Genomic DNA, 18,789 nt, shown 5'->3' on the forward strand with positions numbered 1-18,789 from the left:
ATCTGTACTTCAGGTTCACTCAGGGAATTAAGTTTTATTTCTTCTCAAGTCTCTGATGGGGTTGAAGACCAGATAGTTTAGTATTACACTTAAGCTTAGTTGTTTAGGGATTAAGGTGTTTTTAGGTCTAGATAGATACTTTAAGTTGATAACCATGAGTTATGATAGATATAATTTTCATTCAGAAGTTTAGACTCACCAAGATAAGAAAGATGTTTACTTCAAGTTTGCCAAATACAAATAGCCAAATCACTATGAATATAACATTCATAATAGTGTTTTTAAGGCTTACAATATTTACTTTTGCTCAGGCATGATACCACAAAGATGAAATAACTAATTAACTATATTAATTTGCCCAATTATTACTGATTGAAAATAAGACTTCACAGGCTTGCTATGGAGTGAATAGTTAAAAGGCCACAGCCCTAATTTTTGCTGAAACTTCAACACCTTTGCGAGCAGCTTGCAAGCCAGTTAACCACCTCCTCTTTTGAAGCATCTCTGCCCCCAGGAGCTTTCTGTAGTACCTGCCTCCTCACTGGAGTGCAAGCTAACCTCTTCATCATTTGGCATTGATAGTTAAATACTTCCCTAATCTCTGGAAAGTTCTACCACAATATATTTTTTAATGTGGCACATTGACTAGAAATGCGTGAATAGCCAAACCCAACTATCATCTCTGGTTTAGTTGCTAAAAATGTGACAAAACCATACCAGACATCAGTTTTCTTCCTGAATTGTGCAAATGCATGGAATCAAATATTCATGTGACCTTCAAAAGTAGTTGCTCTTAGGCCCTTATTATTAGCAGCTCATTTTCCTTAAACTTTAAGCCAGAACACTATCTCCATAGCAACTGTTTATTTTTCAAACTCTGTAGGCAGATATTGTCTTCAAGCTAAGGGCATGGAGGTGATTTGTATACTCCATTATCAGTTCTGGAGTCATCACCTTCCTTTGATACAGTGTGACATTAGCATGTGCCACCCCTCTCTAGTCATGTTCTATTACTGTCACAAAAGCTACTTCTGTAGAAAGGGAAGCAGTGTTTTCTGAGCCAGGTTTATTACATTTCACTCTTCCTGAGAATCTGTAATATTGTGTGTAAAATTGAAACAGCAAAGAATCAGCCTTCCTCAGTCCATCAATATTTTAAATCAGAACTCTCAGTGAAAGGATAATTAGGAACAAAAAACATGGCTTAATGGTTGTAAAGATCTGAATCCCATGCACAAATAATTAAAGCACTGTATATGAAGTTGTTAATTCAGATAAACCAAGAATTGAAGGAGGTTCTCTTTATGATTTTGTACTCAAATATTTTTCTAAATAATTTACATGCTATTTCAAAGAAATGGCCAAACATGTTGTGAGGTATATAAAAGAAACAGCAGCAGTTGACTGAGTTTCACCTAGTTTAACTCTGAAAAAGCCAAACTTCCCTCCTATAACTTAGTACTTGCTCAAGAGGGGAGAGAGGGTACTCTTTCTTTCCACAACATAATCTGAAACACATGACATGAAAACATTGTTACAGGGGATTAATGAGCCTAGGCAGAATATTGCCCATAATATCCCCTCACAACATTCCCAAGGCAATTCAGCTACTATGATACCATTACCCTGTTGATTCTACTGTATCTCCAAGATGCTTCATAAACAGTTCCACAATGTGCAACAAACATTCAATAACTGCTGAGAGCTATAGAGAAATTGAAATTGTATTTGCTGGGAATCAGTAATATTTAAAAAATAGTAGTTTTAAATGTAAAATTGAAACATAGATCTATAAGTTTTATAATTTTAATTCAAAGGATAAATTCATTTTATTCATTCCTAAACCTGGTTTTTCTCCTTCCTTCCTTTTATCTTTCTTTTCCCTTTCAGATAAACCTAAAAGAATATGTGTAGTAAGAAATAGAATTGACATCGAAGTGAGTTAATCTCATATAGTAATGTAATGATGCTGGGAGACCACATAGTATCTGAGTGCACACACACACACACACACACACACACACACACACACACACACACACACGCATGCACACACACACATGTTCACACACAAACGTGTGCACTCATGCACACACAAAAAGATGGAGATAGCATACACCTTTAAATAGGATGATAATGGAAAATCACTATGAATATTAGCTTGTTGCAGATCCTTGAAAGAAAAGGGAAGAACCACGTGATTTGGGAGCAGAATGCATTGTAGACTGACATGTGGAATGACTCAAAGCAAGACCATGCCAGTTGAAGAAGAAAAACAGAATCTCTGGGATAGACAACAGAATAGGTGGGGGAAAGCGCAGGGGCATGGAACTAGAAAGATAAATTAGGTAGTTAGGACATCATAGTCTTTCCAGTAGCTCACATTTTATTCTCAGGACGAGAAGTTATTGACAGATCTTAAGTAAAAGAGTGGAGTGAACCACACTACAACAGACTAATATACGGAGTAGAAATTTTAGACTTGAAGCAAGAAAACCTTTTTCAAAAACCTTATAGAGTGCAGTAAAAAGATTGGTAATTAATATTCATTTCTCTACATATTTTCGAGACTTTTCTCCAGTTGAATGGGTCTTAGAAGAGCAACAAATGATCAAAAAATAATTCTGAGTTTCTACCACATATCAGTGTGTTCAGAAGAGGGGATGCCATCCCATCCTAGTCTTCATGGCTGCACCATATTTCCAGGGACATAACTGTAAAAAAAAATACAAAAAGGGACTCTGGAAAAACAAAGACTTTAACTTACCATTTTTGACCTTGCAAGATCTGTTGTCCGACTGCATTATATAGCCTTCCACACAACTGCAAGCATAGGATCCATATGTATTCATGCAGGTCTGGCTGCAAATACCATAAATTCTGCATTCATCTTGATCTGAAAGAAACATTAATGTCATTTCTAAGCAAATTTATGCTTGAAAATTTAAATTTTATTGAAGGAAGGATTTGTTTTCAAAAAGACCATTGTTTTAAAAGGTAAGCTTATACCAAAAAATACTTAAAAATCATTCCAACTAAAAGTCAAGTTCATTGTGGTATTAATATTTATAAAGTTGGAAGATCATATTTAGTGTAAGGTTATTTGTTATAGGAGGATACTGGCTTCAATTGTGATGGTCATACTAGCTAGACAAACATGGGTCGATTTTTAATGCTGTAAAATGCACTCCACTATATACTTGCTGAATAATCCCAGTATTTATAGGAATGACTTTTTCATTCTTTTATCCAAGAATTAACCCAGTGGAGGGCTTCTAATCTACACATTAAGTGTGATTTATGAGCCAAACCATGCAAGCCATCTTGGAAAGGGAGACTATCAAACACTTACTGAAACAAAAAGTTATCATTTTAAATGTTTAACATTTGCTTTGCTATTGTTGTGTATGTGTATCTGGGCACACAAACAACCATGACATGCATTTAGAAGTCAGAGGACACTGTAGTGGAGTCGGCTGTCTCTCCTGTTTGTTCCTATGGGATACAGGGACCCAACTCTAGGCATCAGGTTAGTGCAAGGAGTGATTTCATCTGCTGAACTCTCTGGTTGGGCCTCATAAATGTGATCTAAATTAAATTTGTTTTATCATCTATACTCCTCTTTCTACTTTTGCTGTTCCAATTGATAACTACCTGCAAGAGAAATATTAGTTTTATTTCCCCAGTGAACTCACACTAATAGCTAATGACCAACACAAAACAAACTCAATGATAATGTTGGAGGATGGTTTTCTTTTGTCTTATAATGCTTTTTCTGGGCTTACTCTTGCCTTTTCTTACAGATTTTTTTACTTACCTATTATGGTAGCTAAATTTGTTTGTATGGTGTGTGTGTGTGTGTGTGTGTGTGTGTGTGTGTGTGTGTGTGTCTGTATGTGTTTCTTCTGCTTTTTCTTTGTTTCTTTGTCCTACCTATTGTGTGTTTGTTCCTTCCGTCCTATTTTTGATTTGTTATTGTTTTATTTATTTTATTTTATTATATTCAGATGCATATTTACCTTCTAATGAGAGAGAGAAAGAAAGAGTGTGGACTTGGTTGGTTGGGAAAGTTGAGAGGATCTTGGAGGAATTGGGGTATTAGAAACCATAAACCACATCCCCTTGATAAGGAGGCCAGGTGGCACTCAGAGGAAGGATAACAGGTCACTAAGAAGAGACTCGATACCCTATGAGCATATACAGGGGGAAGAGGTCCCCCTCAGTCACAGTCATAGGGGAAGGGAGTAGGGGGGAAGTGGGAGGGGGAGGAATGGGAGGATACAAGGGATGGGCTAACAATTGAGATATAATATTAATAAATTAATAAAAAAGAAACCATAATCAGAATAGATTGCATGAAAAATATCTATTTTAAATAAAAATGAAAATTGTAAAATAAATTGAACATAAACAATATCAGGATTTCCTTAATCCAACAAGATATACATTACAGTTAAATTCAGTAGCTTCTCACAGGCATTATGATGAGATGGGAATTTTATTTGAAGGAGTCAAGTCATGAAAGAATGTATGAGGAGAAGTGGTAATTTATAGTCCTGATAATGAACTATTTGTATACATTTGGAAATATTAATAAGAAAGGAGCCAAGTGATCAGTGATCATCTTTGTTTTTAAAACCTAATAAATTTATATTAAAGATTGACTGTTGAATACAGAAACTAAAATATAAGACTATTAATTTTGAAAAATTACTTGAAAAAATATATATATGCATTTGTATTGTGTCATGAGATGTAGGCTGGCCTAGAATCCCTATGCAGATTGGTCTTGAACTCCTGATTCTCCTGTAGTATCCTGTTATCTCATTTTAAATTCATTATATTGTGAAGTCAGTGTCAGTAATCATTGAAAAAAAGAATAGACAAAAGTTTGATAAATAGACTAAGACATTTGAAAACTAGTTATTGGAAATGAGAAGTGATCAATATTGAAGTAGAAAATTCAGGAAGCAGAGCTTTGAGTAGAGGGAGATCATGAGTCTTAATTTTGTCACTTTTCAGGTGTCTGTAGATGTGTGTGTGTGTGTGTGTGTGTTGTATAATGTGTAAATGTATATGTATGCATATGTATACATATGTGAGGGGATCAGACCTAGAAAGCTTGGAAGCTGGATGCATATGCATACTAGACTATGAAATTGACTATTTCCTACAAAGAAAGGAATGTAAGGACAAAGTTCACCTACTGCAAATAATTATCAGAATGTGGGGAGAATGTGTAAGAAAATGGCCTACATGAGGATCTTCTAGAGGGAACTCCATGATTCTTTGAAGATATTAAAAAATGAGAAGTTTGCAAGTATATCAGTGATCAGCATTAGCATCCAAAAAGAGCCCAGTGAAAGTTGCCTCTGGGTGTCAACAATTAGGGTGCTGATCAAGGAATAATTAATACTCATATTACATATGAAATCATTTCCTATCAGGTATTCTACTTGTACAAATTGCCTTGCTTGGGTGGATTTCACAGTGTAGTGTGTGAGACATATAGGAGCAAGAATTTTCCTTTAGAATATTCAAATCCCTCATATAACCTTGAAATTACACGTGACTGTAAAGATATACTTTGCAGTTAAGAACAAGAGAGGCCTAGATATACTATAAAATATGCTGACATTTCAAATATTCCAAGTTTTCAAAGTCATAGGGAACAATGCTAAGAGGGTTGGCCTTTCCTAGCTATAAGATAAAGGAGATGTTCAAAGCTGTTTTAAATGAATAATGAGGCTACAAGTCAGCAATATAAGAAAGAGTGAAATAGAAATAACAAATTTAAGAACACAATAGTCAGTTGCCAAATATCCGGATATTAAACAGGGATGAGGACAGCTGAGATGTGATGAGCACAGAGAGAGGCATGTTCTTGGTCCACCTTTGAGAGTTCCTTCCTTCCTTCCTTCCTTCCTTCCTTCCTTCCTTCTATATTTTTACTTTTCTTCTTTTTTCTTTATTTCTTTTTATATTTCTATGCATTTAGTGTGGAAGAGTGTGCACTTGTTGTTTGACTACAGAGTGAGACAGCAAAACAACAGTTTTTCAAATTATGTAAGAAAGGTGGCTACCGGACAGTACATTAGTCAATTCAAGAGATGGGTTTATTAAACAGGAAAATGATAAAAGTGAATCTATAAAATAACTTGTATGAGAATTTAAGAAAACACTTATGTGTTGAAATGAAAGTAGGGAGAAGAAGTTGATTTAATAAGCACCAGAGGGTACCTACAGAGATCTGTGTTGAGAAAGATATATCCATTGCCCAAACCTGAAGGACAAATACTAAAAAAGCATAATGTAGGTGAATAAATAATTCCTTGGGATAATTTAGAGACATATTTTCAAGAGATTGTAGTAGACAATAACCACCCACTGTCCAAAGAGCTTTCAGTGCAATTTCACAAAGCAAGGTCTTGTGACAGCTCTTCTTTCCTTCCTATTGGGGGCTCCGGCAAAAAAAGGGAGGTAGGCAAAGTTCCAGGATGAATGATCCTGTATCCAATACCACTCACTCCTGGGAATGATAATGTAATGTGTCCAGTGTCTTTATCCTGCCTCCTTCAAGGTTTTGCTACACATTTAAGCTCCCATCATAATTTTCTGTGATTATATTAATATAGTCAAATATTAAAAGTCATTATCTTTGTGTATCCCCTCTCACTCCCATTATGATAATACAAGGAAAGGAAGGAGGACAGAGTGAGAGAGGGAGGGAATAAGAGAGTGTGGATGGAAAAAGTAGAGAACAGAAGGGGCATGGAAAAAAAGATGGAAGAGAATACAGGGAGGAAGGAAACCTAAGGCAATCTTTCATTTGAATTCTTGTTTTAGGGTTGCCTTCTGGGAAAAACCAAAGCTAATAAAGGAATCTAATAAGAGAAAGCAAAAAAAAAAATTGCTGAGTAGCATAAGGAGCTATTTAAATTGGAAAAAAATTAACCTATATGGAATTCTTTGCTCTGACTTTGGATTTCTTTATAGTCATATAATAACCTGCAGTCATGGATGGCTCATTTGAAGTAAGTACTTTGGGGGATAGAAAAAACAGTGTTTGGAGCTACATCTACAGTAGCGCTGAAAGAAGCATAGTTTTGCATTTGAAAAAGTTCAGCCCTTGGTTACAGTAATGATGCCTGTTTTCTTTCACAGATTCTTTCCCACTTTAATATTTTTAGCTTCTATTTTAGTTTTAGTGGTATGGCTGTACTATGCAGGAGTGAAATGTGACTAATGATGTCCTTTGTTCTTTTAACCTAGGTAGTGTGTACAGCTCTGGCATTGATGCAACTCCACAAAATCGGTTGCAGAGTAATATACATGCAATTTCTTGTGAGGGCACCTTTTCCCTGTAAGGATGGGTAATTGTCTGGAAATAATTTGCAGAGAAACAATTGGTTCTCACACACGGCCACTAAAGAGTGCAAAGAACACAAAGGAGCTCGTTTTCTATAAGTTACTGTGAAAATAATCAGCATGTATTTGTTTCTGGTTTTTCCTTCTCTCAAAAGAAGAATATAACTATGGCTGAGTTCTTGCTATTAACTAAGACATTAAAGATTGTCTAGTTTCAATTCACTTCCTCCTTGGCTCCAGAAAGGACAAATCCTGAATGCTTTTGGTTAGAGATTTGCGGGGGTGAGAGAGTGTGGTGGTGGTGGTGGTGGTGGTGCAGAGCATGGTGCCCAGAGTTCCATTGCCTGACCCAAAGTATAAGTGGTGAGATCAGGTTTGGACAGGGAAGGTCTAGAACATTCACAAACATTTATATTGGACACCACTTATCTTGTGGTGACTTTATTTTTATGAAGTCATTAGTCTTGGTATGATTCTTTCAAAAGGTGTGAACTTTTTGTGTATAGTTCACATTTTTAAATGTTATTTGAAAGGAGCATTTGTCTCCCTATGACAAATTCAGGATATGGCAATTATCTTATTATGAATGCTTTTTTAATCTCATTTGTATTTCACATCAAACAACCAATAACGTACAAGTCTGAAGTGTATATCAAAAGGTAAGGAATCTCTTCATGATAACTATGGATCCTGTAGACTTTATATTTGACTGAGAAATATCCCCCATAGTCTTGGTCATTTGAATGTTTGGTCCACATTAGGCAATGATTGGTGTTTAGGAGGCGTTTTTGAATGATGGAATGAAATGTGGCATTTTCGTCACTAGGGACCTTGGAGCTTAAAAGATTCATGCCATCCCCAGTTTCTTCTCTCTGCCTTCTGTTTATGGTTAAAGGTGTGGGCTCTCCATTCTATCTTCATGCCTCTCTGCCAGCGTGCTTACCTAAGATGTTAGTGATGGACTCGTATCTCTGTGGACCCTTAACCCCAAATAAACTCTTGCATTCATCATGATTTTTTTTCCACAGGAGCAGAAAAGCCACTAAGATAGTCATATCATCTTTAATGGTTTTGACATTAGGATTTTGAGAAATATTTTCTTTCTCAGTTCTCTTAAGTTTAGGCATAAGTTAAGGCATAAGTAGTAAACCAATTATCAAAGCAAAATTACTTTAAAGAAAAAAATTTTTTTGAAAATATTGTGTTTATTAGGGATTTTGGACAATATAATTATTCTGTTACTTGGAATTACATAATATAAATATATAATTATTACATATATAATTATATAATACTTGTACTATATGATTTACAAACATATTATGTACATAATTAACACATTTAAGCATATATGTGTGCATAAATATATATATGCTCAGTATTGTATAAATGCATATAACATTATGTTTATATTTATCTGTTTGTTTTGTTTTTTGTTTTTCGAAACAGGGTTACTCTGTCTAGTCTTTGGTGTCCTGGACACACTTTTTAGACCAGTCTGGCCTCAAACTCACATTGATCCCAGGTGCTGGGATTAAAGGTGGGCGCCATCACTGTCCAGCAATATTGTGTTTATAAATATCTAAAAAGTATACATATGTTCACATACATATAATTGAAGTCAAAATAATAGAGCAATCACAAATATTATTTCAATGTTCCAATTTTTTGAGGATTATCATTTGCTGAAGAGTTTTTGCAAAATCTAGGGAATTTAACTTTTGATAGCTGGCCCAGAGTGTCACAGATGCTAGGCAAGCACTGCCCTACCAATACCTAGGCCTTCAAACTAGAATTAAAATATGGAAATAATATGAAAGTCAACATTTATATTGATTACTGTGGTGTTGCTAAAATACCAAACTCCAAACTTAATGATATAAAATTTTAAATATTATTACAAATATAGTAATCTCTAATATATTTAATGACATGTCTACTGTACTGCAGTAATATGATAGCTATAAACTATGTAGTTAAAATACTATAATCTTGTGTTGTATTATTATATAAAATATTAATTCTGTTATTTCCAAATTTTAATATTATTAAAACACAAATAAAATTAATATAAATTCATATATAACATTTATGCTTTACAGATAATATTAATCTTTACATTTTAAGAAAAATAGTAAACATGAAAAATTGCAAGTGATTGTTTTCAGATACCTTATTAAACTTCTGTCAAGTAAGGCTGTATACAAGTAGTAAATAGCAATATACTTTGGACTGTAAAAGGTGTCTCAAGGAGAAAAAAATGGAAGCTTCATAATTGTCCCATGGTAGTGTTGGGAAGTGTGGAAGCAATAAAAGAACTGGGGCCTAGTGGCTGTTCTTGTGTCATCAGGACTGCTCTTGAAAATGATTGTAGACCTCTGCTTTCCAGTTCTCCATTTGTTCATGACATGGGGAGACAGGCTTTGTTTATTGTATATTCATGTCCAATTGCTATCATGCTTTTCACTAGGGTTGGAAGCCCCAAGAGCTGTGAGCCAAAATAAAGCTTCCTTCTTAATTCACATACCTAATGTACTTTGTTAGAATAATGGCATGAGAATTAATACAAACAGAGCCATATTTCATAATATACTTGCCTTTACAGCTTCTCCCATCTTCTGTTATTTCAAATCCATCCTTGCAGTAACATCTTGTAACATTTCTGGTTATTGCACATTTAAACTGGCAATTCAACTGCTGACAACTGGGAAGCAATTCTGTAGAGGAAAATAATACGATCTCTATAAAAAAATTTCACACATACAAATATTTAAATTTAAACATCATTAATACTTAGTATAATTAACCCAAAATGGAAGCTATATCTAAATGTAAAAATGCTGGTTTAAATTTATTTCAAGATTTGATAACAAAATGTGGTACTGAGCAGTGCTCAGCTTTTTGCCTGTTAACATATTACTGTGCTCAAACAGCAAGTCTTTTCAAATTCTGGTAAATTAAATTATTTCAGGAGGAAAAGCGTCAGTGTGGAGGTTCATTTCCCTATCCATGCCTTCGCTGTTTGACACATCAATTGATTTTCTATCTTTGTAAGCTAGTTTTGATTTACCAATCCATGAGTAACCTGCATAAAATCAATGTGTGTGTTTCTACCTCAATAATTTACTTTTCCTTGGTCTAAAATATTATAGAAATGCTGGACATAATATACTTCATTATGTTTCAGTTCCTTCTGAAGAAATGTAACATTGAAGCACAAGTTAGCGGATCCTCCAAGTAAATTCAGAGTTATTGTAATAAGTGGACAAGGCGGTGGGTGACAGGAGCATGCATTGCACAGTGGCTAATTAGGGTAGGATTTGTGAGACCTGAAAAACATTTCCATAGACGATATGACTCTTTATCTGTCCTGAAAATATTGCTTTAATGTAATATAACATAAAATTTTCCCATAGGGTGAATGATAACATTTCTGAAGATTAAAGTTAAATGTGTCAAAATATTGCTTTTTGGCATAAGTTTATTTGTGCTTTATAAAAATATAAAAAACAATAAATAAAATAAAACATCTGTATCATTCTAAATTGAACAATGGGCATGTTAGAAGGATATAACTATCTCTATTGTTCACTTAACTTAATTAAGTTGGCATTAATTAAGTAAGTGTACAGTTTACCCTTGTTCATTCAATGCTGGTTTTTCCACTTCACTATATGGTTTCAATGTAGGCATGGCATTGTAATGTTTATTATAAGAATCTTCTTTCTCAAGTTGTGTAAACTGGCCACCATTTAATCTCTGCTCTGTTAATTAAATGCCAACCAGCCAATGCTGAGCAATACAGAGAATTGGGTAGAACATTCAGGTCCAGCAAGGGAAGGAGAAAGAGAAAGGAAGTAGGATTAAGCCATGAGGAGAGGACCAAGAAACATCGTGAGAAGTAAACCAGTGCTAAGAGATGATTTAAAATCAAATATTAATGGAAATTTGGCTGAGAGAAAGCTAGACTAGCTTGGAAGTTTAGGATGAAGTAATTATTGCTCATTATTATGCTCTAAGCTAATTACTTGGGTAAATATCTGGCTAAAGAAAAACTGCCGCTGTACTAAATTTATGTTTTATCTCACATTACTAATCATTCTACGACTTTTCAGCAACATTAGACTATTTCATCTGCCTCTTAAATCTCAAAACATACTTCTTAATTTTCACTCATTTATGATACCATTGTTGCTTGTTTCTTTCAGAAAACTAAAGTGGTTAGAATAGAGTTTACTACTTTTATACTCCATATCTGTTCATCTGTGCAAATTCTTGCCCCCTGCCTTTCAAATTTGGCTTAGCTAATAATCAAGGCCCCGCCTCCACCCCTGCTCTTCTAGCCCTGCCTTCTCTCTTCTGTTCAAGCTGTGCTTCTCTTTCCATTTGGTCATTATTTTATCATTTAAATTAGGTCTGGGTTGTCAAACTAAAAACTTATGCAATTTACAAACCTTTTGTTGAAACTTAGCTAAACTCATTATTTACGTAGTTTCTGACTACTTTCATACCACCTGAGAGACCACAAAGCCCACAAAGTATAAAGTATATTCTCTTGTCTGTTACAGTAGAGGTGTTCTGAATGCTGTGCTAGCTCATTCTCAGGATCAACCATGCTTCTTATTTTCCCAGATTCCAGGTAAAGTCCTTAGGCATTAGCTCACTCATCTCTACCATCACTATTGCTAATTTTTCCATTTCTTCTTTTTGTATTTCTAGGTGAATGTAACTATATATATATAGCTACTTCCTTTGTGTATTTTACCTTAAACTTGCTACATTAGCTTAACTTCAGGGGTCATACAGAAAGTTCTGGTAACATTCATTCTTTTAAGACCACTGGCCCTTCGTGACCTTCATTTGACTTGACTAACTATCAGTTCACTCTGCTAACAGTATAACATGTATTTGGCTTTCCATCCATTTCATGGCCTATTTTGTTGAGGTCCATTTCTTCTCATCTACCTAAAGTTGTAATGTGCCAAGGCAGAAAATGTGATATTTTTCTCTGTCTAGTCATCACTTGTGAACTCGACTGTTTGGAACACAAATGATGTTCTTGAGTATGAAGGCTAGTTTTGCCATCAGCAATTTATGGCTTTCATAAACCAAATAAATATTGAAACACTATATTAATATTTTCTTTTTGAGTTATATACAAAATTTTTCTTAATGTAGCTTCAACTAATGTAAAACACAACTATATCTACTTTGAAGTTCAAATACTAGATTCATGCTAACAAAATATGGACATAAATATTATTAGTTATTTAATAATAATAATGTGCCTATGCAATTTATCTAAACAATGATAATACAAAATATTGAATGAATAATTCCTCTAAAATCTTAGCTCTGTCTGGTTAAATTTAGCAATCATGCTCTGAATATGAAATCTCTTTTGACCTTCATAGTATTTTAGATAAAGGAATTATAGCTATAAGCTAGACCAAGATTCTACTGTAACTGTTAGACAGAAATTCACTATAAGGATTGTCTTCCTGCAAATATGCCTGATAACTCTTCCTCACTGTATGATTGAGGGCCTTATATAATTTCATTAAATGTGAGTAACTAAATTGTGAATCATGAGAGCATTGCAAACTTTACCTAAATTTGCAGGGCACTTCAGTTTGATGCTTCCTAAGCACTTATACAGTGGTATGAACTTTGACATGGTTTTATATTCTAAGATATTTCTGTAGATTTATGTATCAGGTATGATAGGGCATGGTGGTGAATGGGTTAAGAAGAAACGATAACAATAAAACTAGCTGCAACACAGGGCAAAAGAATACATCAAAACATCAATTTCACTCATCCGTGATTACAAAATGTGGAAAGCATCAGATAAATATTTGTAAAATCATGAATTCAAACAGACTTTCAATAGTACACTGGAAAGATGACTCAGTGGTTAAGAGCACTTGTTATGAAACCATGAAGACCTGAATTTAGAGCTAGACATCTACATAACAGTCCATAAATAATCTCACATACATCTATCATATTGGCTCTGGGGAATAGAAATTGAAGAATCAATGATGATTACTGATTGCCAACCCAAAGGAAAAAAATGTGAGTTTCAGGGAAAGACCGTCTCATAAAATATAAGGTGATAAAACGATGTGACACTCCTTTCTCTGACTTATGTGTGTGGTATATGGATAGGCAGATGCAGAGTGTCACACTGTCTTGTTCCTATACCAAAGACACATACACATTCACATGTGTATCATTCAACACACATATGCAAACATATATCATAATAAATACATGACAAATATGATGATATGTAAAATTATAGAGGAAAATTTTGAAAATTCAGTCCACCTGAAAGAGAAAGATAAATGAATACTTTAGAAGACATGGAAACAAAGATAAGGCACAGGCAACGGAATCTGAGAGTACTCTTTAATTTAGTAAGAATTGGGTATGGAGTTTTAGTAAGGCCCAGAAAACAAGATTATATTGTAGAGTGACTATTATGTTCTATTTTTGCAGTAACAGGGTTGTTCTCTCATTTAGTCCTCCTGTGCAGCTTCCTCTCTTTGACGTCTAAATTAACAACAGAACCACCAAATATCCCTGGTTTCATCTGTAGGCTCCCTCTAAGAGTATAGTGCCTATAGGACGGAAAGCATGCATGGTCCACTGAAAAGTTTCCAGCAGGAGGGTAGGTAGACAAGGAGAAATAAAAAAAGAAGCACTGGATCTGGAAGGTCAGACTTTAAATTTAGTTTGTGGTCTAAGGTTAAAATATAGAAATAAATCTAGGCTACATTTGAATCTATTGGGCATTCCCTTCCCAAGAACATGTGTGTTTACAGGATGAGGGTAGAATATCATCTGTCAATATAGGGGCTTATAGGAAAATGCTAAATATCAGCTCTGCAAACAAACCACAAGTGGCCGTGAAGAACAGGCAGCATGAAAGTGAAATTCAATATTAGGCTTCTTTATAAAAGCACTATGAATTATTGTAAAGTTGTATATTTGAACTGCTTAGCATCTGTGCTTCACTATACACAAAATTATGGCTATGTATATAATTATCAGCACATCAACCCATGCTGTTAGAAAGTTTGCTGATGCACCACACAAATTCCATGCTTGATCATTATTTTTCCCAGAATGTCTTTATATGTGGGAAAGTCACTGGCTCATTGCCATCATCATAAGAGTTGGTCTCATAGGGAATTAGCAAGACCACCAATAACTAAATAACAAAATCAAGGAGTTATCCATATGAGAACACAGATCTCTAGACTGATCCCTTTTTCAATATTGTCACAAAACATAACTTTGTCTTTCCATTAAAGGGAGGTATTAGTATTTAAAGATTCAGTAAAAATCAATTGATAGAGGTTCTTCTACTTTGATCAATTTTATGGAATCTTTTTAATGTCCCCAAAGAAATGTAAAGAAGGAAAATACTAATGGGGTAGACTAAAAGGAGATACACATACTTTATCTAAGGCAAGCTACCAGTTTACAAATACTATGTAGCTTTGCAACATCTAAACTTTGAAACTCTCATATTCAGAAAATAGATTTTTGAATCTGTATTACTAGAACATAGAAAAAATAAGATGAAAATATGTTAATATATACAAACTCTGAGATTACTTTTATTTCTTATATTTCTTTTGACTTGTTGGTGGTAGTGTATTATGTTGAGATAATAAAAACTGTGAATAAAGAGTGTTTTAATGGTCCTCCTCCTTAGGGATTCCAGGCTATGTAATGCTTCAAAGATCAGGGAAATGTTCACTGTCAAGTTTCCTCTAGCTTTTTTCTTCCTAGGCAAAAATAATGGCCAATTTCCCACATCTGGGCCATTTATCTGTCTTTGGGCAACAGTGTTAGTATCAGTAATCTTCCTTTTAGTACAGGAGCATAGTATTCCATTTTGTGAAAATATGCAGTCTGTTTACTTAGAAGCTGATACACATTTGGTTGTTTCCAGTTCAGTGTTATAAGATAAACAATGAAGCATGTTTTGTATAAATATAGATTGATGTTAGTTGAATAAATCTGTGATCTCTGATACATCATAAAAAAGTATTTCTCATCAGAAAAAAAAATATACAATTGTTTCCAGACTGGCAAGTAAAGCCAGGCATATTTTTGCAACTTTATGCTTTGTTAATCCACATGCTCATCCTTTCTCAGCATCTGCGTGTTTTTTAAAAAAAGAAAATTTGAAGTATGGCAGCATGAGTTTTTACAATCTTCTCATCTATTAGCATTTTAAGTATTCTAGGTCTACTTTATTTCCATATAAATTTTAGAATCTTCATGTCTGTTCCTACTTGGATGTTATTAGAAGCTGTGTTCACTCTATAGACTAAAGTATGCTATTTCTTAATTCACAAACTAAAAAAAAAATATATCACTCCTTACTATGTGTTTCTGAGTTTTATAACTTTCAGAATATCAATGTATGTTATTGTATCCTCATTTATAATTTTGAATACATGAAATTGTTTATTTAAATGATGTCAAATTCAGAACCATGTTTATTTGTCAAATTTATGTTCTGTGGTGCTAAACTATGTAAAAACAAAACCTACAAATTTTAAAGATTGCATAATAATTTTAACAAGTTAAAGATATCAGCAATGTAAAAGAAGAATATTATCATACAGTGCAGATTTGAAAAGAAAAGTGAAAACTGAACAATTCTACATTCATATATATATATATTAGCTGATATTTTTCTCCAAAAGAAAACACTTAGGCTTAGGGATGTATTTTAGTGATAGATTATTTGTTTCCCAAGCAGAGAAAAAATAGTGTGGTGGTTTGAACAGAAATGTCAACCATGGACTCCTGTGTTTGAATGCTTTGCCCATAGGGAGTGGCAATGTTAATAGTCATGACCTTGCTGAAGCAGGTGTGGCTTTGCTGAAAGAAGCATTTCAGTGTGGAGGCAGGTTTTGTGGTCTCTTATATGTTCAGGCTATACCCAGTGTGGGACACAGTCTACTTTTGCTGCCTGTGGAGAAGATGTAGAACTATTAGTTCTTCCAGTGCCATATCTGCCTGCACACTGCCATACTTCCCACCATGGCAGTAAGGAACCAAACCTCTGAAACTGTAAGCTAGTCCCAATTAAGTGTTTCCATTTATAAGAGTTGCTGTTGCCATGGTGTCTCTTCACAGCAATCATACCCTAAAACCAAGGCAAATAGCAACAGTAACAAAATAACAACAGCAAAAAGAAAATCTACACAAACTCTTCTAGAAACAGGGCTTCTGAGAACATTTATGGGATGACAATTTCCTTAAGCACCAGCAGTGAAAACAGAATTTTATATTGAAAATTTAACTGTTGCACACATGGTACCAGGCGGACCCTTAAACTTCAGGAAAGCAGATAGATATCTGCTTCTTTCACAGGAGACTCACATTTCTAATCTTAGCAAAGTTTTGATTTTGATTCCTATGAAGTCAATTCTTTTGGGAACTTATTGGCATACAATTTTAATGTTTTATAAAATCCTCTATAATGTGTAGAGAGGTATGTAAATATGAAAACACCAACTAGTTAAGAAAAGATGTGAGAAACATCAAGAATACCAAGTGCTGGTCTTTCTAGCAAGGCCAGAGCATGCAGGAGTATCATGCAGGTATAAATATCATATATACAGTAAGAACATTTTTCATTTTGAGGAGAAATGAATAAAAATATATATAGTTGAAGAAAACTATGCTCACATACATTATAGAACACTAGTTAAATATATGTAAAGCACAGCTCATTAGTCCCATGTGTATAGCTTATGTAAAGAAATATAAGACAATGCTTATAACTTTAACTACTTGGCTAGATTAGGGAGGTAGGTAAACATTGCTCTTTAAAATCTGCAACAGCAACCTGATCCTAAAGTGGTCTTTGTGTGCTTAATACTGTAAGAAAGTTAAACAAACAAGCAAGCAAACAAACAAAAGCCATTACTCCAGTGTTTATGGAACCAACTGCATCATCGTTGATGCTGACAGGAGGAATGGTGGTGTTGGTTTTGATAAACCAACTATATAGATTATTCATTATACAGCATGGGAGGAGTTACAGAATGATCTGATATATGAACTGAACAGCATTGAATTAAAGTTCCTGATAAAACCAAATACTGATCTGTAGTCCCAAAACTTGAGAGAAGGAAATAGGAGGACTAGCAGTATAAGGTCATCCTCTGCTGCATGATGAGTTTGAGGCCAGCCGGAGGTAAATGTAACCTTGTCCCCAAAAACTAAACTAAAAGAACAACAAATCAAATGAAAAAAAAAACCTCTAACAAACATCTAGGAGTAAATTTGTCTAGAATTGGTAGGAGATCTGACGAGGTATAAGTATTTAGTAATAAAAGTAAAAATTTAAATAAGGTGGAGAAATATCTTAAAATAGAATACACTATTTTTATTTATTCTGTATTTGTATACATTAGGTAACCTTTCCAATTCAGATGAAATACAACTTTAAGATTACAAAACCAACAGAAACTTATCGTCGAAACAACTTTTCTCGTGTTGCTTTTAGATACAACTTTTTTTTTTAATTCTTCCAATATAAATCAACTCAGATTCATGATTCAGAAGAAAGGCTATCTAAAACAAGAACAAATGTGGTACTTCTGTGGACAGAGGGGATGGGACATTCCAGGAGACAGCTCTGCAGCCTAGCCTACTCCGGGACCCATAAACAGCATGGGAGGTCATGCCACCAAGGAATCTAAGAATGATAAAAAGACCTCTGTTGATTGAATAGCTGATGTAGCTTTGGAGACCACACATAAACAGCTGCCAATAAGCTTGTCCTAACTTAAAGGCTGTCTGTAATATAAGGATAGAAACATCTGCAGCAGGAAAGAAGCAATTAATAAGTCAACAATAGTCTACTTTCAGAATAAGCATCATAGACAGCATATCCATCTCCATTTCAGCTTGTACCAGCAGAAGCCCTTGCTTTTCAGAGACATGGAACCAGTAAAAAGCAAAGCTACTTGTTATCCTTAGAAGCAGGAATCAGAGAAGACACTAAAACAAGAGTTGTCTGCTCTGTTTATCTTTAAGAACTACAGAACCTGTTGAATATTATGATATATGCATATATATGTGCCTTATTTCAGATTGCTTAACTTAATATATGAAGGGGAGAGTTTTACAGTAAGAGATTGATTTATAACCTACCACACCATTCTTTGACCTTTTCTTTCATACTTTGTGAGAGTTCATCTTGTATTCTGGTAGATGCTCTCCCCTTAAGGAGTGTCTATAATTGCTTTTTCTCTTAATCTTTTCCTTCAATTCTACATAATTCTAAAACCTGTTGAGTAAACATCTGGAAATATTCTTCCAGGCTGTTATTAAGTAGAAGTCAAAACTAGACTCCACAGATGAATGATAACAGACAAC

At 34.3% G+C, this 18,789-nt stretch overlaps 1 protein-coding gene across 5 annotated transcripts in view; it reads right to left on the minus strand.

Annotated features, from left to right (window-relative positions):
- LRP1B (LDL receptor related protein 1B) overlaps positions 1–18,789 on the minus strand; it is a 1,938,012-nt gene that overhangs the window by 1,053,892 nt on the left and 865,331 nt on the right. For 4 of the 5 annotated variants that reach the window (XM_084800256.1, XM_084800258.1, XM_084800257.1 and 1 more), the window contains exon 1: positions 2,768–2,892. In XM_084800256.1, coding sequence (XP_084656382.1) covers positions 2,768–2,852 — 85 coding nt within the window. In that variant the 5' untranslated portion in view covers positions 2,853–2,892. Of the gene's footprint in view, positions 1–2,767; positions 2,897–9,965; positions 10,086–18,789 lie in introns of those variants that run through there. The other variant, XM_084800259.1, reaches the window with a different exon arrangement.

Source organism: Acomys minous (genome assembly GCF_964271855.1).
Source record: "Acomys minous genome assembly, chromosome: 10".
Lineage (NCBI taxonomy): Eukaryota > Metazoa > Chordata > Mammalia > Rodentia > Muridae > Acomys > Acomys minous.